Source organism: Oenanthe melanoleuca, chromosome 12 (assembly GCF_029582105.1).
Source record: "Oenanthe melanoleuca isolate GR-GAL-2019-014 chromosome 12, OMel1.0, whole genome shotgun sequence".
Lineage (NCBI taxonomy): Eukaryota > Metazoa > Chordata > Aves > Passeriformes > Muscicapidae > Oenanthe > Oenanthe melanoleuca.
In genome coordinates this window covers 11,945,294-11,969,503 of record NC_079346.1, presented here as the reverse complement: position 1 = coordinate 11,969,503, position 24,210 = coordinate 11,945,294, and the positions used below count along the sequence as shown (strand labels likewise).

The following is a 24,210-nucleotide window of genomic DNA, read 5'->3' as shown; positions in this document are numbered from 1 at the left end:
TTCTAGAAATTCTGTGAAACTTCAAGTGACCTGGTTCCCACTGTCACAGAAGCCTTCCTAAGGCAGAAGTCCTGGTTCAGGTGGGTTGTGCTAAACAGCAAAAATACTTTTTCTACCCTGCAATTTTGGCCCTATCCTTACCCAGATTCTAGCAACTGATTGTTGGTACTGAGCTTCATAGATCTCAAACTTACTGTTCCTGGTGTCTCATTACAGACCTTGTGGTTCCCAGTCGTCATCCTGGCTTTGTTCTTGTCAGTGCTGCAGAGCAAATCAAGGGAAACAAAGGCCACAGACAGTTCAATTTTGTTTTGTAATCTCAGAGTACCCACACAGTTCAGAGAGTCCCAAGGCCATTCTCTTTGCTTACCTTTCTCTCTCAGTCAAGACAATGTCTGCTTTTACCTTTACTGCTTCTGGTCCATCAGGTCTTTCATAAGCTACAGCTACACTAACTCTCCTCACCAGGAGCAGAACAGCAAACAGGTTGCTAAGATTTGCCACAAAGGGATGGATCTGCCCCCTCAGACCACTGACATCCTGCTCCTGAGTGCAGGACACCTCGTCACTCACCCTTTTCCCTGACTGTGAGATCCAGAGTGCTCGTGCCTCAGGTTTAGATGAGTGTCTGCATCCCTCTGCTCATTTTGCCATCTCCTCATGGTGATCTTGGAAGCACTTGACACCTCAGGCTTTTCACTGCCTCTTGCCTCTTCCCTGCTGCAATCTCTCAGACTCCCCTCTGGACACCAGAAGTACTAACTGACAATCACTGGAACATTTTTATGTGTATGATTCTTCCTCTTTACTTCACCCTCATAATTTTACATTTTACCCATCCTTTTTGGCACATTTTATTGTCCAAGCCCACACCACCCCTCCACCACCACCCTCCTGCCACAATCAAAAGTCATCCTTTCAAAGGCAGTGGCATTTTAAAAGTGCTATAACTAAAACAAGCTTACCAAATCCAGCATGATGTGAATATTCCTTAACTGGAAAGCTTAATCCTTGGGATGATTTGAAGAGAAAAATGCAACATCATTAGGATTTATGAGATCAATCAGTAGCTAAGTGCATGTTGACTCCAGAATGCTGAACAGCGAGTGGGTGGCTACATTATAGTAAACAAACACAAATTAATCTTCTGAGATCTCCTGGCTGTTTGGTGGCTTCTGCATACCCCAAAATTAACCATTTCAATGGTGACCCACATGGAATTACGATGACAGGACAGTAAATTTTTGTTCTGCCTACTTAATTAATTATGTAATACAGAACTTTGGGAAATATGGTGAATTGAGTGCAGTGACTTGTTTCTGTTACTGCTGTGCATTTAGCAAATTAGATCCAAACATGTTACACTTTATAACAAACAAAATACAAGCTTTGGTCACTTACATTAAAGCCTCACTGCAGGTACCACTGAAATATTTTTGTAGTCTTCTTGCACAACCAACCAAAGCGAATAAAAATCAAAATGGTTTAATGTAATTTATTTGAAATGCTTCCAGAAAAATTTAAGGCCATTATTTAAAAAAAAAAAAAAAAAAAAAAGTCAATACACACATTCATTCTTTCTTTTCTATCTGAACATTTTAGATGTTTTTTACTCTTTTTTAATATTTTTACTGAACAACTTCCCTATGCCTTTTCTTCTGCAAATTTTTCCTTTCATCTTCACTGGTATACTCATTCAGATCTAAAAATGAAGCAGTTGAAATAAATTACAAAGCCTGAAACAGAAAAGAAATTTTTTTTTTCTTTTAAAAACTATAAATACAGAAATATGTTCTATAGGGTAAAAATGCCATTTTTTTAAAAATAAAAATACCTTGTTTTATATTGTTTATCATCTTATCACACTGATTTCTGTAATCCACATCAGCATATATATATGTAAGATACTTAGTAAATTTTATGTAAACTTGTAGAACACAAGAAAATATTTTTGGCAATAACTTAGCAGTTTTTCTACTTCTGTTGTCTCAAGTACTTTGCACAGGTTATCTTGTGTAATACCAAGAATCATTTAAAATTTGTAATATATCATACAGCACTGGCATTATTTCTTACAGTAAGAAATAAAATACTACCCAGGGATTCCTGAAAAATAACAGGATGTTCAACTGTGTATTTTAGACTGCATTTAAGTGACTCATCTGCTTCTCATCATAATGAGTAGGTTAAATCAGCCACCAGAAAACACAGTAATGATTCCAATTACAGTACGAAAGTAAATGGAACAAAAACTTTTAAAACAAAACTTGAGGAAAGTAAAAAGAATGTAATACACACTAAAGGACAAACTATTCCCTTTTTGTTTAAACTCTCTCTACATAATCCCACAGGGTATTTGTAGAGCACCATTTATATAAAATCATCACTTAGTTTTAAAAACCAACTACATGTAATTGTAAACAGACATTTACAGAAAATTAAATGTTTTAACATTAGTGGTGCTTAAAACCAACAGTGGAGGTCAGTGGAGTGCAAAATGCTGAAGAGGGCCTATTCACAAGCAAAAGCTCCTTTCCATTCTTATTCTGTTTGGGATTATATATATATATATATATATATATATATATATATATATATATAATTGGCACTGAAAGCAAATTACCAGCTTATTTACAAACATCCAGTATTCTCAGCATTTAATTTAATTCAGTGCTGGCTGTAAAGGTTTGGTTGTGGTTTTTTCAGTTGATTATTTTTAGCATTACATGCTTTGAAGAATAAATCATCTTACTATGCTGACCATTTGAAATATCCAGATTTTAGTAAGTTTGACTGCTGGATCTTAGGACAGTGCTTCATTTTGAAAAATAAATCCCTAAAGAGTCGCTGGTTCCATGGCCCGCTGTTTATAGTTCTTGTTGATTTAATACCACAGGAGTTTGGATAGGTTATTGCAAGATAGTTTTCTTTTTTGTTCCAAGAAACTACCTTTTCTTTCCATGCCTTTAAGAAAACTTATCTTGATACCCCTCCTGAAATTCCATATTCAGTTCACATCTTCAGCTCCCCCTTTAAAGGGTAAATAAAGTAGTTAAAAATTAGGAAAAGTTATTTATGTAATGCATATATAAACAGTAGTTTAGAGATTCTGTTTACAGCAGGACATTGAGAATAACTGGTCAAGTACCTCTTTCATCCACCTTGGGTGTTTATGGAATATAATCACAGGGCATGAGTTGCAAGAGATTCCAGCTTATATAGAATGGGCAGTTACAGTACGACACTCACAGGAACAAATACAAGAACTGCATTGACATTGTCACACAAAACATTCTAAAAGTGCTTCTCCAAATGGTTCCATGTATGGAATGCAAATACTGTACAGGTAAGAGACAGGTTTTCTTCCACGAACTCTAAGTTTTTGTCAAACGTTGGTTTCTATTTGCTTTTCGCTGTCACAAGAGTTCGTCTGCTCCATGCGCTCGCAGTCGGCGCTGAGCTCGCTGGTGTCCATGCTGCAGTCTGACTCACAGTCTGACTGCTCCATCTGCTCCAGGGCAGCCTCTCCCTGCGCCACTCTGCGCCCATGGGCTGGCACAAGGAAAGGCGCCTGCAGCCCGCCAGCCGTGCCGGCACACGCAGCCTTCTCCTTGGCCTGCCGGATACAGTTCAGCCACTGCTGCTTGTTGAACGAGTCGTTGGCTTGGAGAGAGTGAGTCTGGCTTTGGGATCCATTTTTGAAGCTCACTCTAAAGAAGTTTTTGACTGAAAGAAACAATACATATCAAAGCCCTGAATACTTTGGCTGAATCGATTCCATAATCAAAGAGTATATTTAAGTATCAGAATCTGCACAATCTAAGACCATGTCAGACCAAAGAGAAGAGTCTGGCTATCTCCTTGTTTCTGGGAGAAGACCACAGAACACCACAAGCACCTCTAGTGACTTCATATTGCTGGATTAAATAATTTTGGTTCTGCCATGCATGAGCTATCCATAAATCTTAAAGTGAATCAGATTAAGGCTTCCCTTAGACTTTAATGCCTCTCCTCCTACTTCTCTGCAAAGTGGATTTGCAGAACCTTCACCCCTGCACCAGCCAAAGACTGTCTCATCTCTTCCATTCACTTCATTAATACAGTGCATACATACAAAAACCCCTTGAAGTTTTGGTCAAATGAGATTTAAGGACCCTTGTAATAGAAAAATCATCTTCACAATGTACTTAACTGGAAGGAGATAAACAGTCTTGACCCCGAGTACTACAGTATCTGCAGGCTTAAAGAGTTTTGGAATAGCAATCAGTGTCTCCAGTACAAGGAAAGGCAAAACAGCTGAAGCTAATATTTCAAAATACATAGTTTTGCCACTACAGTCTGGATGTTTTTCCCTTCTCAATTCAGTACAGAAGTAAGTGTGTGGAGAAATTCTATTATCAATATAGTGAGCTTTGAGAAAGAATATTAAAGAAACAACTTAGAACATAACAAACCAGTGTGAAACAAAATTTGGTATGTTGGATAGAGATAATGTTAATTTTCGAGAGAACATTCTGATGTTGCATTGGCAGCTATCTTAAGGTTATGAAGACCCTGCATGAGCAAACACAAAAGGTTGTTGTCATACTTCTCTCATTGTTGCTGAATGCTCCACGGATGGAGCCACCCAGGCGCACCTCTCCGTCCTGCAGGTCCTCCAGCACCAGCTCCCTGACGGGAATCGGCTGCCGGTACAGCTGGTAACAGAGCTGCTCATTGTGGGTCACGGCCCGAGTGATCACCAGCACCTCCTCAAAGAGGAACACGTGCAGTTTCTGTTCAAAGATTCATAGAAAATACAGCATTATTCCTTTCTTGGAACATCATTAAACCAAGTGGAACAAATGAAGTTCACCAGAAAGATGAAAATCACCAGTTTGTTCCTGCTAATTTGGGATTGAACTATCTGCCTGACCTTCATCAGGCGAAGCAGGGAGCAGCACTTGTTTCATCTTTCCCTCTCAGCTTTGTGGTGAAACAGGACCCTTCCACTGTATGCATAAACATGTTCTTTAGAAGCAGTTCCAGAGCTGAGAAAAAGCACTGCTTCCTTTGTTGCTTTTTAGAATAAATTGCCCCTAAGTTTAATCTACTTCCATAAGTGTCATACTTCCATTGGTGTCAGTAATGGAAAAAAAAATCCTTTTTCATTGTGAATCTATTTGAAAGTTCTATTTAACACTGAGGGGAAAAAAATCCAGGAAAGATTAAGTTCTATTCTGCTAATATAATATCTTTTTTTTTTTCTTTTCTTTTTAACTGAAAGCTCAGATGGTGAAACTTATCAGTAGTGCAGTGTCTCAGAGACTGGAATTCAAAGTAACAAATTTCTCTGGTCTTTAAATTAACCATGATCTCAACAAAGGATCAAGTAAAGCACTTTGAATAACCACAGCTTTTGACAAATTTAAAGTTTGTTGGTACATTTTGTGTGTTCTTTATAGACACAAATATTAATATTAATATTACATCTCTGAGACCAGAAATTTGGGGCTTTTTTCCTGCAAGTATTGAAATTGATCCACTTACAACTTATCCAGGATATTGTTAGGCTCCATAAGAGACAGAGATACATATAGTCTTATTATCTTCCTATGTAGATACTTTACTACTAACAAAAAAGATTAGTGTTATATATATTAATATTTATCAACTTCCTATATATTAGAGAAGGATGTTTCTCTGTGCGTGCTCACAGTTCTTTTAGCTGTCATGCAAAATGAAGATATCTTTTAAAGTTACTTATGACAAAATATTTATTCCTTACCACTCCCCTGTTGTTCTTCAGTTCTCCATGACAACATACAGCACGTGAATTATCAATCAATGAATCCCTCTGGCCTTCTTCAAGATAAATAAGTCTCTCTTTGTAATACTGGCATTCAGATTCACCAGTCTTTATGTTGATTTCAGCCACGATGCCCTGAATTATATTTATCTGCAGAAACACAATAAAAACTTGAATTTTAATTATAGAGTCCACTATTCAACTGTTCATATAAATATTTGCTTTTTTATATTTTATGTAGTGTCCCTTAATTCACTAATAAGCTAAAATGGCTATAATCTCCTAAAAGACCCCAAACCCAACAATAACTCACAGCTTCTTCCAGATGCTGTTGATCTGGATGATCATTTGGTGTGTGCCTTAAAATCTCTCTGAGCAGCAGAGGGTATTTAACCAAACGGCTTCTGGGGATGTCAAGGAAATTCCAGAGGTCCAGCTTGCGGCTGAAAGGAGACTCCAAGCAGCGCTGCAGGAAATCTTGCACTCTGTGATCTTGTTTCTTGTGATCCAGTAAAGCTTTGGCTGCCACTTGATTGCTGCAGTAGCTGTCATAGGAGTTCAGGCACGGAAGCTGAGGAAAAAATTCATTATTCTGTAGCTGAAGCAAAGCACGAATTCCTGCACTGAAAGGTTGAGGTGATTCAGGATATCAGAATTCATGCTGAGACTCTTTTAGCTGGAGATTTATCCAGAGTCGATTGATAATGATTTTGATAATGTTATTGATAATGATTATTGATGTAACATTTCCAACAAATAACTTTTACAAGGGTCCTCAGACCATCTTATTTAACATTTAAGTAATTTAGAAGCACTTGCTCATCACTCAGATCCTACAGATCTCCATTACTATTGCAAAGCATTAAAAATATAAATTACTTAAGACTGAGCACTATTTAGTGCAGACAACACTTGAGCACAGAAGCCTGGCCTTAATTACGAATGGAAATAAAAGCCTAGGAATGAGTACTCCCAAACTTGGCCTTTTTCAGATCAGCAAATTTCTACAATCAAATCTCTATAGTGCACTCAGGAACCTTGACCAAACTAAGATGACAAAACTGTATATATATAAATCTGAAAAAAAATAACTTGGCCTGTTGATTAGAGCAATATATACATTTATAAAACCTGCTGTATTAACACCCAAATATGCAAAATCTTTCAAAAAAAGGAAATTAGACTTGAATGTATTTGAACCAAGAGAAGTTCACTGATGTTCAACACACATCAGAAAATATATTTTCAATTCCTTTATGCGAAGCAAACTGAGATTATTCTGACATTTACAAATAATTTATCATTATCTATTAGCATTATATACATTATATAATACTTCTCTTGTTGACCATAGGTCACACTTTCACATAGAGCTGCTAAATATCATTACTTAATTCCTTAAAAATTTCAAGCCTTTTTTTCCCTGCAAAATTTCTTTACTTACATTTACTTAAAAGCATACTTCTCACATATCTAAAACTAAAAATAACTCTTTTTGATTACAGTGAACAATTTTATCAACAAAACTAATATAAGCTATTTTCAGTGTTTATGCTGTTGGATACTAGTGAATGTGAACCTATCTACTTTATCTTTTATGAGGCAGCAACATCTCTCGTGTCCCTGTCTGACTTTCCAAGGAAAGCAAAACAGGGCAAGGGCAGATTCTTAAAGGATCTACATAAAAAAACCTCTAGTCTGACTCTTGATTTTTATTTAGAGTATATTAAATAGTGTTCAACTCCTGAATAGCAAAAGCTTTTAAAAAAATCCCAGTCTAAATCTTTTCATGGAAAATCCCTGAAAAGAGAAAATACTGTATTGTGTCTTTAAATAGTTGCCTTACCTTTAAAAAGTATTTTGAGAATATCTTTTTGACGTGTTATAGAAAGCAAATTGTCTGAGAAAAACTATGTTACAGCTCCAAACTAAAAATCCCAAAATTGGTTATAAACTCTGCCTTACCCAACCCACGAGGATGTGGCCAACATGATCTGTTGATCCATCAGGTTTCCTGACTTCTTGAAGTCGCCTAAGAAGATCTGAGAGTGAATAGAAAAAAGGAAGAGAAACCTCACTTTAATAAACCTGAATTTAAATCTATGTGCTATAATTATGCAGACAAAGACTATTTGAGTTTTACCTTCATGCAGAGGAATTAGAGAGTCCAGTGTTCCAAAAATTTGATTCAACTCTTGCTCTGTCATTATGGAAAGTTTAAGCATTGGGTCATGATAAGCCTGAAAAGAAAACCAAACATTTTGTTAGTTGAAAAAATCATTACAGAATTTAGTGCTCCCTGTAAGTAAGTTTCATAACCATATATTAAACTATTAATTCCATATTAAAAAAAAAATGGCAGCACACTTAAGTGTTTCAAAAAGAATGGGAAGATTGAAATATACTTTGGATTTTTCCTATTTTACTGTCTTAGCAATTATAAAAAACAAAGATTGTTTTAGATGTGTTATGAACCAATTAGTACTCTTTGTTGAGGTTTGGTTTTTGGTTTTGTTTTTTAAACATACCTTTTTTGCCAACTTCAGATCTTCTATCAAGTCTTCTTCTCCCTGGGAAAGTTCAAAGATAGCCTATAAAAACAGACACAAGTATTAGAAAAATATTTTTATTTAATCTATGCTCCACTTCCTGGGTTGATGTTATATTTTGAACAGCTGTCTTAACACCATCTAACAGCACTTCTCTGCCAAATCTACAGAAATAAAGTAAGGCTTTATACCATACAGAATCAAGTGCATTGTTTTTTAAAACAGCTATAGCAGAATGGTGATTAAAAACTTATCTCAAACAGACAAAGAAGTTTTTTCCAAAGGGATGTGTTCCCAGATGTAGGAAACTACCTTCATTGTGGTGTTTTGACTTGACTGTACCTTAACCACTTATACAACTGCTTGCACAGAAGTTTGTTCTGCTCCATTTTAACATATACACTGGCAGAAGTTACAGGAGATTCTACTAAGTAGGACACAGATTTTACTTAAAGCATTTCTTTGGTACTGAGCACTTTTAGTTTGGTACCAGTTCATTTTTTTGTTACAAAGACTGAGCTCTAGTTAACTGCTGGCTGATGTTAGTTACTCCTCTTAAAGCATATCTAAGACTTCAAAACTGGCAGATTAAAAATAACACCACCCTAATTCACTGGTTTATCAGACCCCCATTGCTATTAACTTATGGCATGATTTCCTCCTTAAACAGTACAGTAAGAGTTAAGGACATTTTGGGCTAGAATTCCTTGCCTTACAGTCAAGGTTCCCTCGCTGGAACAGGTTGTTCAGGAACAACCATTCCTGCCAGGTTTGCCATGGTGCTGCTCATGGGCAGCAGCTCAGCTGTCCCAGCAAAGCACACAGCATGAGAATAAACATACAGCAGAACCCTCCTGCTCAACTTGCTGGGATAGAGCTCACTTATTTGGGTTGTACCAAGGCTCCTGGCTCCTGCCCCCAGACAGCAGTGTATGCCATGCAAACAATTTCTACAGTTTATTTTTCAGTAAGCTGCCTTTGAAGTACTCAATTACAAATTTATTTCCTAAGAATTCCTGTACAATGTTAAAATTTGCACAAAAAATGCTTGACACTACTGTTGTTTCATTTATGACTCAGTCCCTGAAATATTCTCAGGGAGATTGTTACAAGCTTTGTTGATACTCCTAGAAATTTCTTTAGAAAAGAAAAATATCTTGATTCTGAAGGAGCTCTGTATTGACTATAATATTAACTATTTAAACCTTGTCTTGTCTGACACATTAAAACCACCAGCATGTTTCTTTTTTGCTTTGGAAGACACATCTTTTGATCAGTGTGTCATCTTCTTAGCACAGGAAACTTCCTCAAAGACAGTCTTTTCCAAAAGGGAAATGATGCTGCATTTTTGTGTGTCTGTATCCCCTGATGAACACCTGTTCCTGGCACAGCATGCTCACCTCATACTACTAGAACAACAAAATGAAACATCAAAATATCAACCATGACTACAGAAAGTGTCAGACAGAACACTTATATGCATTCAGCCAATCACAAGACAATGTATCTCAGTAACTTCAGGTTTGTTATGGAAATACAATGAGTTGGATTTTACAAATACATCAATCTAAAATAGATTGAGTCTTAAAGACTAGAGATGGAATTCTGCTTCTAGTGGAGGCGGTGACACATTTTAATTGCAGGACCTCTTCAAGTGCTATCCCAATGCCTATGTGCATTCCCAACTCCACGCTTTAAAGGCAACTTTTGAACATGAAATTTACGGTTTAAAAAAAATATACATATCTATATTTATACCTCTTGCCGCTTGATTTCCTTGGATGTAAGCATGTGGTTGACACAGACATCAAAGGTCTCACTCCACAGTTTGCTGTCTCTCCTCTTTGTGCTGGCAGGGGGCACATTTCGAGACCACGGCCGTGGGCTGAACAGGTCGGGGCGGCTCTCGCTGCGGAAGCTGATGGAGCGCTGCGAAGAGACAGTCGGGTTTGTGTGGACACAGTTTCATGTTACAGCCTCACTTTCCTCATTTTCTAAGGAACTCATACACATAGTTCAGTACAACAAACAAATGTTCTCTCATTAGTTTTTACTTTGAACTTCATAGCAACGTTTAATACTGGGAATGTAAGAGAAATTATTTTGATACATCCTCATGGAAGGGCAGGGCCTCCATTCCTGCACTGAACTCTGCCCATGTCCTGTCCTCAACATGTACAAAACTTCTGCAATGCACTCCCATACAAGCACCAAGAGTGTACTACAGAGATAATGCAGCACAACAAACTAACAGAAATTATCAAATACAGAGTTTCAATTCAGTGAACAGACAGGAATTACTCATACATTTCACATCTGCTTCATCAAAAATTTAGAACTAATGCAAATATTATACCCTCTACCAGTGTACACCAGCATCTCTGTATCTATGTGGTCTGGTCCTAAACTTCAATACAGCTAAATTCAATTTTAGGAAAGACTTGAGAGTTCTAATTGTCTGAAAACTCTTAAAAGGATTTCAGACTAAGGATGGATACTTTATTCTCTCACTATTCTATTTTCTTTTTTGCTGAGAGGCTTCTTTTTGAGGTCATACCTCTGAAATGCTTAAACTATTTCACATAGTTGAAATACTCTACATTTTTATTGTTATTTAAAATCTGCCTTACATAACAAAATCATCTTTCAATTGCCTTGGGTAAAAATATTTAAAACTAAATAAATTCGTTCAATTTCCAGGTTGAAAGCAGCATATACAAAGGACAATATTTGAAATTCTTCTCTGAAGATAAGAGTTCATGAAATGCAAACAGAGCCTACAAATACTATGCTTTTACCATATCAGAATATAAATAAAAAACCTGTCTTTTAACAGAAGCCATTCTGAGTTGTACTTGGAATTGACAAAGACCTCAACAATAAATACACACATCCCTTCCAAAACTCTGCAAGTCAGGTGCTAGTCTTCCTTCAAGAGTTAAGAAGATACAGAAACACATGTGAAATTACATGCTTAATTTACACTTGCTATAATGAGGAATCATGGAGCAAACTCAAATTGGGCACTGTTTTGGGAATAGTGACCTTTCACATGCACTGACAGAATGCTCCTCTCTGCTGCAGGAGAACTCTCCATAACTCTCCATACAATTGTCCACAGCCCTAAACTGTCCTTATTGGGCAGAAAGGGCACAAAGAGGCTACAAGACTCAAAATTAAACCAAACTCCCCAAAATCCTGCTTGCTTAGCACCTTGCTACCTAGAAACAATAAGTATATATTTAATTGATTTCTGTCACACATCAGCCTTTTCATTAACCAAAGTGTACCTTGCTCAATAAGGGACACAGGACTGAGGTTATTTATTAGTGGAATAGAGCCCTAAACTGAAGTTCTATAAAAAAATTCTAAAAACAAGTTTGAAGATACTCTGATGCTATCTTTACTTTGTACTTGTCAAGAAGGAGAAAAAAAAAAAAAGAAAAAAAATGAGTCATGTGATAGAATCCCATGAAGGAACTTCAGGAATGTCAAAAGAGCATTTCTACACCTCCCGTCTTTAATAAATATTTTCCTGGTTTCTGTCTTCCTTAAAAAACATGTCCCACACACTGTTCAAAAATTATGGCCCTGTGGGATGATTAAAATTTTCATATAATTGCAAAAACTAAAGAAGCTGGGGTAAAATCCATCCACAACCCCTCACTTTGTTTACCGTATTTCTCTGGTTGCAACAGATTTCCCTAGTTGTTACAAGACTGTTTCCTAAAGGGTCTATGTGTTACCAATGTTAATAATGCAATTAACAACCCTTAATTAGAGCTACAGCAAAGCAAACAACTTCATGTACTGGGCAAAGGCCACTACTGATCACAGCCCTGGCATTCAGAATTGATATTAAAGACAATTTTCTTCTTGAGGATTTTTAGAAATCCTAATATAGATAAAAGTAATTTGGACTCCCTACTTAAATTCAAGACACACTGATGAAAACTGAAGTTGCAGAGGAAGCCAGCCAGACTTTAATTTCTTTCTTCAGCATCAGCTGGAGTTCTTTTTCTGATCTATTTTCTGCTTTAAGCCAAACTGCACAGCTGTGAATAAGACCAGGCAGATCATCATAATCATTAGTCTAGCTTGATGGAGACTGAAAATATAGCTATGAAATAAACTGGATTCCCAGGTGGATTAACAAGTAAGAATACCTGCCTAGCATTAGGTGTCCTGCAGCTGCACAGTGTGTGGCTGGCAGCATGTTAGATAAAGCTAACAGCATTTTATTAGTCAGCTGATATACACTGCCCTACATGACAGGAACAGAATGACTACAAATAGTCAATAACAAAAGCAAACAAAGAAACAAAAAGGCCCAGAAAGAAAACCTGAAAGGCTTACAATATTTTTTACTTGGAATCCTTATGAAAAGTGCATTGAAAATAAGTGGAAAATTGGAATAAAGTGAAGTATATACAAAAAAAATCAAGTACTTCTATAAACCAATAAAATATGCTAAACATGAAAAGTTGCTAAGAACATATCTTTAAAAAAACTACAGAAATCCCAGAGAGAAATGTTTCTCCTCATGCTGCATGCTAAATGTAAAGTGGAAGTCACATGTACAGAGGTAAGGAAAATTACACACAATAAGCAGGTTTTTTTTCCCTCTTACATGTATATTCCATTTAGAAGAATATCTAAGAAGGTTTGTTTGAAATGCCATAAAGGAATCTCAGAATTTTTAACTCCTTTCACTGATGCTGTTGGAGTGGTCTTTTTTAGATGGATGTTCTGTTGACTTTGTTTTGCTTTCTTTCAGGGGAAGAAGTTGTTTGTTCTGCATGTTGTGATGATGGTAGTAGTTTTTCTTCATTTTACAGACACAGAACATCTAGCAGCAATGCAAGAGAAACATGGGTTTTGACTGAAATAACAATGAAGATATATAAAATTTCACCCAGTAAGAAAACTAACATTCTATTTTTCTTTTTTTACAGGAGATGACACAATGAAAAGAAGCCTACACTGTTTTCAAGACCCAGTGACAGCTATGTCAAAACATAACAAAGTGAAATAGCTATATGTACTTCCCAGAATGTTTCTAAGTAATTCCAAGTGAGACACCTGAGCACAAGGTCAGTCTTTTTTTCCCTGCTCTATAGCTATTGAGAAAATCAGATAAGAAGTCAATTTACAGCTAGGACATCACCAGCAGGATCTAGAAAACATAGAAGCTGATTTCTCACACAGCTCCTTCAAGCACATAGAGGAGATGGTATAAATATCATCACTGTTTAATCTGCTAATTAAAATATATTCTTAGGATCAGTATGAACAAAGCGAAACAGAAATGGTTGCAACAGTAGGACTTGCAAAAAGCCATTGTTTTCCCTCCTATTTTTGACAAATTTTACCCTTAAACACATTCATATAGCTCTCATTTTGGGAAGCAGCTGCTGCATACATAAAAGGATAGTTGTTTTGGCTTGTCTGAAACAACTTTACTAAATACAATATTGTTCTGGACACTGCACTGTGCAGTCCTAGAGGCTTTCACTGCAGAACATAGCACAGGTACCTAAATAAGCCAACAGCTGCCTAAGGCTGTATTTCCATAAGGAAAGGGAAGCACTCCGCTCAGCAGCAGTTTAGCCAAAATGAAATCCTTCTCCACACTCCTCACAACTGGAACTGATGTTGGGCCAGTTTCCCCTGGAGGCAGACTCTGCAGGAGAGTCACAGAGCCCAGGGGATACAGGGAGCTCTGCTCAAGTCACGCAGACCACGCCTGCACCGAGCCAGGCTGGGGTGCAGACATTGGCTCATCCCCCAACCCCATGCAGAAAGCTGCTCTTTCAACATCACAGGAACCAAAGACAGGAAAACCAATGTCAGAAAACCCTGTAATATCCATTTTCTAGGTAATTACAACTACAGAAAAATTGAGTTCTTTCCCATGACTTTTTATTTCTCAAAAGACTCAGAAGTTTTATTTCTTTCCTCCTTAACAGGTAACTTCGGTAAAGCTCTAACTTAGGTAATTTTGATTAAGGAACATTTCTAACACATTCAAGTTACTTTTACAGTTCCTTTCGAAGAAATGAAACTTGTTAAATAAATTTCTTTAGATCTTTTACATGACTTCTTACATAAACTCTTTTAAAGAGGAAACAGTGGCTCTCTGGGCCAAACCCAAAGCAGTGCTGCAGCTCCCAGCTGTCACTGCAATTAGGAGCTTAGCACTCCAATGCTTTGCCATCTCTAGGTTTGAAGGCACAAATGCTTTATAAACTAAAGTTTCATTAGTCTCCAAGTATGTTCAGTATTACACACCTAATCTGTAACATAGAAACTGGATTTAAAGTTTGTTTACTCTTTATTAGTTTTCATCATCACCTTTGGAAAATGACTTGGAAATCTCCGATTGTTCATTAATTCTTTTGTTTAGGTAAGGTCAAATTTCACTCTACAGGAGGAAGTTTAGCAGAACCACATGACCAACTATACCAAAACTAACATTTTCAAATAAACCAACCAACATTAAGAAAAAGTATTATGGCATATTCGCTTCATCAGATTTAAAAAGCAACTGTAATCCTTTAGCAAACAATTTTTATATGCTACAGGTACAATAGTTTTCTTACTGGTAAGTGAAAAACATTCATTGTCTGGATAGAGAAGTGGTTTTTTCAAGGTGAGAATTTTAAGCTGAGTGACCTTGTGGTGACAAGGTGCCTAAGCCTGTTTGGCACATTACAGTGGGGGGTGTCCATGTGCATCCCTGCTCCCAGGAAGGCTGGAAGGAGCTGCAGCAGTGTGGGAGCAGCAGAAATTGCTGCCATTACCTGCAGAGTCTGGCTGAAGCGCTTCAGAGGAGTGGCTCGCACAGGAGGGATGAGGCTGGCCAGGGATGTGACTCTGGAAAGAGGCTTGACCCGTTTGTTGCTGGGCTCCTGCAGTACAGGGAGGAGGAGGGAAAGGAAAACAAGTCAGGAGAGTGTGAGCATAATCAGATAAAGACTGCTAACAGTTCTGCTGGTTTTCCTAAGAAAGCATTTGTAGCAAGAGTGTTTGCAAACCTGGTCTGTAATTAGGGCAGTAAATAAACAAAGGCAGTTTCAAATGCTGACAGTGACAGATTGCTCTTGGCTGGTACATACAGGTCCTGGAAACAGCTGAAAAATACGATGAAGAAGCTGGCATGGCCAGGAACAGGGGAAGGGAGGTAAAGAAAGAGAAAATAATTTGATTGTTTTAACTTCTTCTTACCAGACAAATTTTCAGCAGTGTTCTGCAGCTAATGCATATTCTGATAATCTTCTCACTGAAAGGAATACTTTCAAATATAAGCTATTCTGTTTGTACCTTTGCTTCTGGCACTGTCAGCATGTGACTCTATTCTGTTAAATTAATTTTCTTCCAGAATACATAATTTAGACAGAAATCTCTAACTCTTATTGTCTTTGAATGCATGTTCTTATGAAAATACTCACATAAACAGGCAAACACATTAATAACATGCTTACATACACTTATTTTTTGCATAAAATATAAAGGAAAATTAAACAAAATCTACCATAAACACTCAATTCAATGGTGTTCTTTTCATATACATTTTAACAGCATAACAGCACTCAAAGTAATGTATAATCAAAATAATATGCCAATTGTCCTGCAGATATGCATTTTTTAAAAAGTTAACAAATCTTAACACAGAAAAAAGTGATTATAAACACATAAAAATAGAACAGTTACCCTTGGCTTCCTAACCTCCATCTGACATTTAATGGATCTCGAACAGCACATGCAAAAGGCAACAGAAAAAGAGCCAAACCTTCCAAGTGAAGTTAAAAACCCCATCCAACACCATATTTCAAGGACATCCTAAAGCAGTTCATCTTTCTTTTGCAGCCATGCTTATAAAGTTTGTGTAGGTTTGCTATGCCTCCAGTTGTCTGTACATAGCTTTAAGAAAATGAAGCATGCCTATTATTCTTTTCTTCAGAAATATAAATCCTTCTGGAAAAAATGCAGATTTGCCATCCTTCTTGATACCAAATAATAATAAATCTCAGCGACGATGATCACCATCTGTATTACTGGCAAGAAAAATTCTCTTCCATTAACGCAGCAACAGAGGAAAGGTGAGAAGCAGCTACATATTTAATTTACTTCTCAGCAGGCAGACCTGGAAATCCATAAAAGCCAGCTGAGATGAGCGACAGAGTGTTTAACCCTCTAGCAAAAATAATGTATTCCATCACACATGACACCTGGCAGTAAAGAACTATAGCAGTCTAAAGCAAGTTAAACCCTTATCTTCATCACTGCACTGTTATTCATAACCCTTCCTTTTCAGCAACCATGACTTTGAGGCAGGTTTCAGAGTGAGCATTTTTTACGTCATTGCAGCACCACTCACACACTCCTCTCCAGCAGCAGCATCCCACCCCCTCCCCCTCTCCCAGAAAAAGAGGAAAAATCTTCGAGATTCCAGTGCAATTCTTCTCTAAGTGGGGGCACAAGCATGAGCTGTTTCTGGTTTCTGATGATTGTGAGTGTTGGTGGCCAGAGCACAGCCCAAGGCAGGGCCATGGTCAGGAATGGTGCTGCACTGCAGTGCAGGACACGGAGCCATGCCAGCAGCACAGCTTGTGCCAGCAGCTCTGCCTCAGCAGCACAGGGCACAGGCATCAGTGCCCCAGCCCAAAAGTCAAACCTGGAAATGGACACTGCATGCACTTTCCAGGAGATAGGGAGGGGAGGATTAATAGAAATTATTACTCCTTTATGGCTGTATCCCTTCTGGTATTCATTGCCCCCATGCATTTCAAGGAGAAAAGTGCTAAGGCAGTATAATTTTTAGTAATGTTCATGTTGCAAAACCTCACTGAAAACAGAAACTGATTTTAAAGATGAACTCCAAGCAGAGTTTCAGCTACCACCAAACACCATTAAAATCTTCTGGAACCTCTTGCAGTGAGCCACTAGAGGCCAGCTGTTCTCCCAGCAAGCAAAGCCAGGTCAGATACCTGCAGTCCTGTCCTTCTGTGTCAGCACCCACCTTGAATTCCTCATGCAACCTACTGTGTTCTGATTTCACATAGAAAATTCTGACCAGAATTCAGAGCAGTTAAATATGCAGTCCAAATTTAGGATTCAATGGAAAGAAATCAGCATTATTATACTTCAGATAACTTTCAGAAGCCTGAAACTTTACACCTTTACTAATAAGTTCTGAAAGAAAATCTTGTTAATTATAAGTTCTTAAGTATGAGAAAACCTTTTCTGAATACTCTCAACATTATTTTCCCCTTCATTAGAAACTGAGTGGTCGGTTAAGACACTGAGCTGGAAGTAAAAACTCATCAAATCTTAGTGTTCCAGATGTCTTTTTATTCAGGGAAGTCTTACAACAAAAGCCATCAGCACTGAGTCACCCTTTCTACTGTAGAAAAATAGAGTTTGTACAAATAAGGCTTTGACTGTGCAATGAAAATATAACACTACCAGAACAATTCTAAAACTGTCAGAAAGTTATACTGAAACAGCTGCACATTTGACCACAGGATTCCTGCTGTACTGTCTACATCCATTCTGTCTCTGCCTCCCCTTTCATCAGCACTCTCATTCTCAAGCTGTGTCACCTCTCCTAAGCAGCACTGCAGAGAAGCTGAACAAACCACTGAAGCAAACAATCTGGACAGGGTAAAATTCCACAGTCAAGGGCAGCTTCTGAACAGGTGGGTGTTTTTCTCACCAAGGACTGTGTTTGTCACAGCCAACAAAACAAATGGAAAGAGGAGACTGTGTGAACTGTTCTGCTTTACCCAGAGATACTGACCAGAATCTGCACTTGCACATTAGTCCAGTACGTTCATTATTTCACTAATTTGTCTCTGAAAACTCTCCAATTTTCCACTTAACCAAAAGTCCCAAAACCATAAAATCCTTTGGGGTATGAATGTTCAGCAGTGTCTGGCCAGCATGAAGAGGCTCCAGTGAGGTCACACTGCACTGTCAGAAAGAACATCAGACTCCAGGTCTGTACTCTGAGTGTGCCCAGAAGAATCAGAGCTGCCAAAGTCATCACTGCTCCTCTCCTCCTGCCTCCCCCTCACAGCTCAGGGAACTGGGAGGGGATCAAGAAAGAGGATTTAGAGGCTGGATCCATTTGCAACAACCATCACCTGTCCAGACTGGGAACCAGGCCAAGTTATGACAAAAAAATTCAGAAGTTACAATGTGCTGTCTGACCTTTTAAAGCCATTATGATAGGTATTTAAAAAAAAAAAAAAAAATTTCAGAGTTTTGAAACTATTGCATGTTAGACTGTATTTTCAGAGTTATGAAGGCTTGCCAAAGCAATACGGGAAGTAAGTTTAAAAAAAAAAAGACCCAGACTACAATTTGGCAGAGTTTCCAAAATGTGGAGCTGGTATATGTGAACAAGTAACATTAATCTGACAGGGCTTTAAATTTGATATAAGGCTAAATAAAGCTGAGGGAAACATGAGTGCAGAAACTTCAAAGGCTGAACAGTCAAGTGAAGTCAAATTAATACCTGACTAGGCTAGAACAATGAGCAGATGGCTGTTGGAGGGAGCTGTAAATTTGAACTTAAGATTACTTTGGTAACATTTGAATTCAGAGAGAAAAAATTTAAGCTGCAAATACCCTGAATACATGCAGCAGAAAGAATTTGAAACTCTGAACAAACTGATAAAAGAAGCAAATCCATGTCCAAAACACAGATGGTTCTAAATACCAGACAGTGGACATTTCAAACACCTACTATGTCCTTCTTAGTACATTTTTCTAACACACCTTTCTGAAGAATTAGTAGGAAGAAAGACTAATCACCATAGCATAATCAGCGATTATACTAATTTAAGATGAGAAGCTATCAGACAAGAAGTCCTAGGCATGAAGGACATAGTGCTTCCAATTGCTTCTTTGTTCTAATTTACTCTTTATGTATAGGTATAATTGTATCTCCATTATCTTCTATGTATTAAACCCTAACCCAATGGTTTAGACTACTGAGTAAGCAAGGAAAGCTCTATCTTCTAATGTATAACTCTCAAAAAATGACCCTTCTGCTGTGAGGCAGCAGGAAAATGCAGCATTCAGCTCCAACTACAGCATTACTGGGAAGACACACTGAGAAGACTAACAGCTGCCAGCTCCCTTTTCAGTAAAATTTAAGTCTTTTTGCCTTGCAGAACTGAGTGACATCTTGCTGTATAAACTGTGATACAGTCTTTTCAAAATGACAACATCCTGACAAAAAGGTAACTTTTGTATCATCATTTTGAGTCTGATGCACAGACCCACACAGATTAAAAAGCCTGAATCTTAGCACACAGCATCTGCCCCCAGGGCAAGCTGAGCATTCAAATAGCCATGGAAGTGTGTTAAAGCAGAAGATCCTGTGAAGAATTAGGCACTCATATTAGTTGCCATGCCCTGACAGCTAAGGTCATGCTATTAGTGAAACTAGCGCCTAATTAAAAATGGTTATATTGTATGCAATATATTGTATACAAGAACACACTACACATATGAAAGCTTCTAGAAGGCTATTTAGGGGAAGAAGGTAATACTTTGGTGTTCTCCATCAGCAAAATAAAAAAAAAAAAAAAAAACAAAAAACTCTTTTACTAGTACATGTAAAGAATGGAGCATTCCCAAAGTTCAAAGCAGAGTTAAACCCATTTAACTGTATCAATCAGTTTTTGATACATTATCATTCAAGACCACCCACACCTTAATTATGAGACTTTGGTGGATAACTCACTCTAGCAAAAGACTGCTTTTAATTTCCGAACAAGCAGAAAGCAAGGAAACAAAAAGAATGAAGCCAGATTTCTTCCATATTGTCCTGAGAACATCAGAACCAATGACCTGGATAACACATGCTGAATAGTAGTCTAGGTGCCATATAAAAGGTCTTCACTTGCTCCACTACCTCACTTCAAAATTCTTCCACTCTGTGCCCCTCAAGGGCTTAGCCACTGATTTCCTGCCAGTGAAGAGCAAATTATGTTCACTGCTGCTATGATTGTTTTTCCACCTGACTCTCCCATCTCTTATCAGCAACTTCAACAACAGCCTCCATGTCGGAGGACTGGTGCTGAATGTGACAAACAAGGGAAAATGTTTCCCTGAGGGGCCATTATTCCTGTGTCTGCTGCACTACTGTGACCAGGATATTGTGTTGATTTTTCTGATTGTATTTAAAACCAACTCAACAAAAGGAATTTAAAGAGGTTTTTACCCAGCCCAGAAAACATGTGCTATGTGAAAACTGGTACAGAAATTTAGCATGTTAGAATAGCAGAATTTATCCTGATTACATTTAACCTTCAAAGGCCAACTCAACGTCTTTCAACCCCTACACAAAGTGGCTGAAATTGCCAATGCCTTTAAGAATCTAAATTTATTTGACTTCAGCAAGTTCTGAGACATTTACAATAGTAATTCTGGATTTAAGGTAGCTACCTTGCTTAACATTTTATTAAAAACATGCTGGCTACCTTTTTTCATTTTTTGATGTGAATCAGGACAGACAGACATCCAATGCATTCATTCTGTGCTATGGGAACACTCATTAGGGAAAAATGCTTCAACTTAAATTAGTCTCAAGAGTGTTAAAGTGCAATAAAGAGAAGACACTATAAATTGAAACAGTACAGTAACCTTTGTTTCAAACCTAATTCACAAGCAGTGCCAGTAAACTCAAACAGAACCACTCTGTTTCAGGTTTCATGTAACTGGCTATATTTCCATATGCCTTAAAGGTTTCCCTACTTTAAAGGTTATTAGTTTTTAGTCAACTTTATAAGGGTAAGTCAACATTTGTCATGGCAGGAAGCCCAACAATATTATTTTTGTTAGTCTGCTACTAGTTAAATTGGCCTCAGATTAAACAGCTCTAATAAATGCCCCCAAAACTTGAAGTTTAATAAAAAAAACCACATTCAAGCTCTGTTCTACAGGATGTTATCAGTATTTAACCTTCAGCAGGATTAAAAACAAAACAAAAAAGGTCAAAATAGAAAAAACAACCTATGTTACAACAGTCCTTAACACAGCAAACACTTAAAGCTAAAAATAAATTAAACCAAACATCTCAAGCTTTATGTACCTTCAGAGCGAAGCAAGTCTAAAACCAGAACAACACTCTCAATTGATTTTGGCACTAAAACGACTGGGTTTTTATACTGAAACAGCAGAGAATTTGACTTTGCTTCATAGTATCTTAGAAAGATTCTGACTGGAAAATTATAGAACACTGCTTCTTCTAGAACTGAGGTGTATGGTCAAGAAAAACAAAGTAGGTGACACTAAAGCAGTTCTAAATATAGTTCAGTGTTGTATAAAGGTAACTAAATCATCCACATGAATCCCTACTAAAACCTGGGAGAGGCATCCCACTACCAAAACTGCCAGCATCTCAAGGAGAACTTCTTAAGCAATTTTAGTAACTTGACATAAAGGCAACTGGATCGTACAATAGAGTGTGTGTGTTGGTGATGAAATTTTCCTTGAAATCCATAAGGTCCCATCCACCACCTGCACTCCCTGATGGCAGCAGGAAGAGATTGGTTGTTCCTCCTCTGTCAGTCTCCTCAAAACCAGCAAGCAAACAAAGGAAAATCCAGAGACATTTTATTTTAATCACAGCATTACAAAGAAGAGCACCTGAAATTATAACTGGGATACAATGAAGAGCCATTTAGGGAAGTGGTGAAATATTCCTGGTCAAAGACATCAGTGAAGTTCGCATTATGTTATCCCACCATGTGTTAATCCAAGATTGGCTCCTCCTGCACACAGGCTGCCCTCGTTGGTCACCACCCTCAGGATCTCAGATTTCATTTGCCATTGGCAGGACAGAATCACTCAAGTGTCAGCAGCGTAAGAACAAGTTGCATCCAGCAACCTTGACTGATCATTCATTTGTCTGCAATATCCACAATCAATACATCTATCAGGAGTTAGGAAATGAAGGCAAATTAACAGAAAAACCTCACACTGAGGTAAATTAACACAAGCAACAGAAACGCTGAAAAACCCAGACAAGTAATGTAGAGTTGATTAAATTCTGCGTTTCCTCTCATTAGAAGCTGCTTGTACAGGCAACCTAAGAAAGACCTTTTCCATTTTGAGATTGACTGGATATTAACCTGGACTGCCAATTAACCAGCAGATATCATACAGTGATTTACTGAACGGAAAAATAAAGACAAGCTGTTTGTTTCACACTGCCATTAAGCAGAACAGATCAGCAATTCCATGTGCAGGGGTTTGACACATTTCCAGCTACACGGCACATGAACTTACCTGAAATATGTCTAAACTGCAACAAGCTAATATTTCATTAAAATGAAATACATACATTTAGGAAGATCAAAGAAAATTCATGACTTGGAGCTTATCTTGTAATCTTTTGGCCCCTCTCCCTCTGGCTCCACGCCTGGTTCTCTTGTTAATGATGTGCCATGGCCTAGAGGCTGGTGGGTTCCCCTTCACATTCCCCATGCCAAATAAACTCAGTCCTGAGCACCAGGCAGCCCAGATCTCCTGCACACCAGTGCTAGGAGAATGGTAGGAGACAAAAAAAGACTGGATGCAAACAGCCCTGACTCCAAGGCTTGTAATTCTGCACTGTAAGAGCTGTAAGCACACACACAACATACTGGAGATGCAAAGGAATTCTATGACCCGACTGTAATTTTTGGAGCCTAAATCCAGGTACTGTGTTGGAACCTGTATGGCAGGACAAGACATCCTTACTCTGAGGAATTAGGGAGCTCCTTCCCATGACTTCACATTCACACCTTTAAACCTCAATCTGTGGCTTCTCCACTGCTGCCCACCCAGCCTGGGTGTTGGCCTTAGAAGGGGTGATAAGGGAGTCGCTTTAACCAGTGAAACACAGAAAATGGTGTTTCCCATCGGGAAATTGTGAGGCTTTTATAACTTAAGAATAAGCAAGTTTCAAATTTCACTAATTGTTTCTATTAATTATAAAAAAGTTGGGAAGAGCCCAACATCTCTGTACAGTTCACATCTAGAATTGTACTACAGGATTTTGTGTAGCGCACGTAATGATGCAAGTAAAGATCTTATAGTGTTTACCATATTAATTCAGGTACTGCAGTGTTTTACTGCACTTAAACTGCATTTTAAAAGAAGTATGATAGCTGGACTTAGGCTAGAACAATAGCTTGTTATCAGAATTCAGATTTTAGTGTTTACATATATTTTGGAAATTTCATTTGTCATTGTTTTGTGACTGTGCAACTTTCCACAGCGTTTATGCCAAGGGAGCTGGCGTAGTTTAAAGAAAGAGCCGGAAGAAGAAAACATCACTTCTCTTTTCTGCCACTGACTTGTTCCTCAAAACATCTACACAGCAGAACTCTGTTCTAATCCAAAACATACCAACATTTATGCAGAATTTGAGTTATTAAAAAGAATCAACCAACTTCTCATGTTAATAACTAGAATGAGAGTCACGTTTGCAAAGGCAGAAACGCCTGCCTGGACACGGGAGCGCTCTCCTGCAGTAGCACATAGCTGTGGTAGAAGGCGCCCAACAGCTTTAATTCCCCTTGTAAATACTAAAAGCTGAAAGAACAGCTTAATGTTAGAGCTTAAGGATTTTTTTCCCCCCGTATAGATTTCAAAGAAACAGGCTGCAATACACCAGTCCTTATAATGCCTTTCTCAAAGAGTAGCTTGTATTTCTGCTTTCCTAATCAATTTTTTGGAGTGGTGGGTGGTCTCACCTTCCTAAGACAGGATGTTTAAAAGTTTCTTTTTAAGAACTCTGGAATCCCATCCTATGCTCAGAAAACAGTTCAAAAGCATAAGGGTGCAATTTCTTATTCGTATAAAACACAA

At 37.8% G+C, this 24,210-nt stretch overlaps 1 protein-coding gene across 4 annotated transcripts in view; it reads right to left on the bottom strand.

Moving 5' to 3' along the window:
- Positions 1-1,479: 1,479 nt before the first annotated feature.
- The window catches only part of ARHGEF3 (Rho guanine nucleotide exchange factor 3), a 103,236-nt gene continuing 80,505 nt past the window's right edge, over positions 1,480-24,210 (bottom strand). For all 4 annotated transcript variants that reach the window (XM_056501672.1, XM_056501673.1, XM_056501675.1 and 1 more), the window contains 9 exons: positions 15,141-15,248; positions 10,096-10,266; positions 8,317-8,379; positions 7,932-8,028; positions 7,754-7,830; positions 6,102-6,359; positions 5,768-5,938; positions 4,589-4,775; positions 1,480-3,726 (listed from right to left, as the gene is read on the bottom strand). In XM_056501672.1, the coding sequence (XP_056357647.1) occupies positions 3,386-3,726; positions 4,589-4,775; positions 5,768-5,938; positions 6,102-6,359; positions 7,754-7,830; positions 7,932-8,028; positions 8,317-8,379; positions 10,096-10,266; positions 15,141-15,248 (1,473 nt within the window). In that variant the 3' untranslated portion in view covers positions 1,480-3,385. The remainder of the gene's footprint in view (positions 3,727-4,588; positions 4,776-5,767; positions 5,939-6,101; positions 6,360-7,753; positions 7,831-7,931; positions 8,029-8,316; positions 8,380-10,095; positions 10,267-15,140; positions 15,249-24,210) is intronic.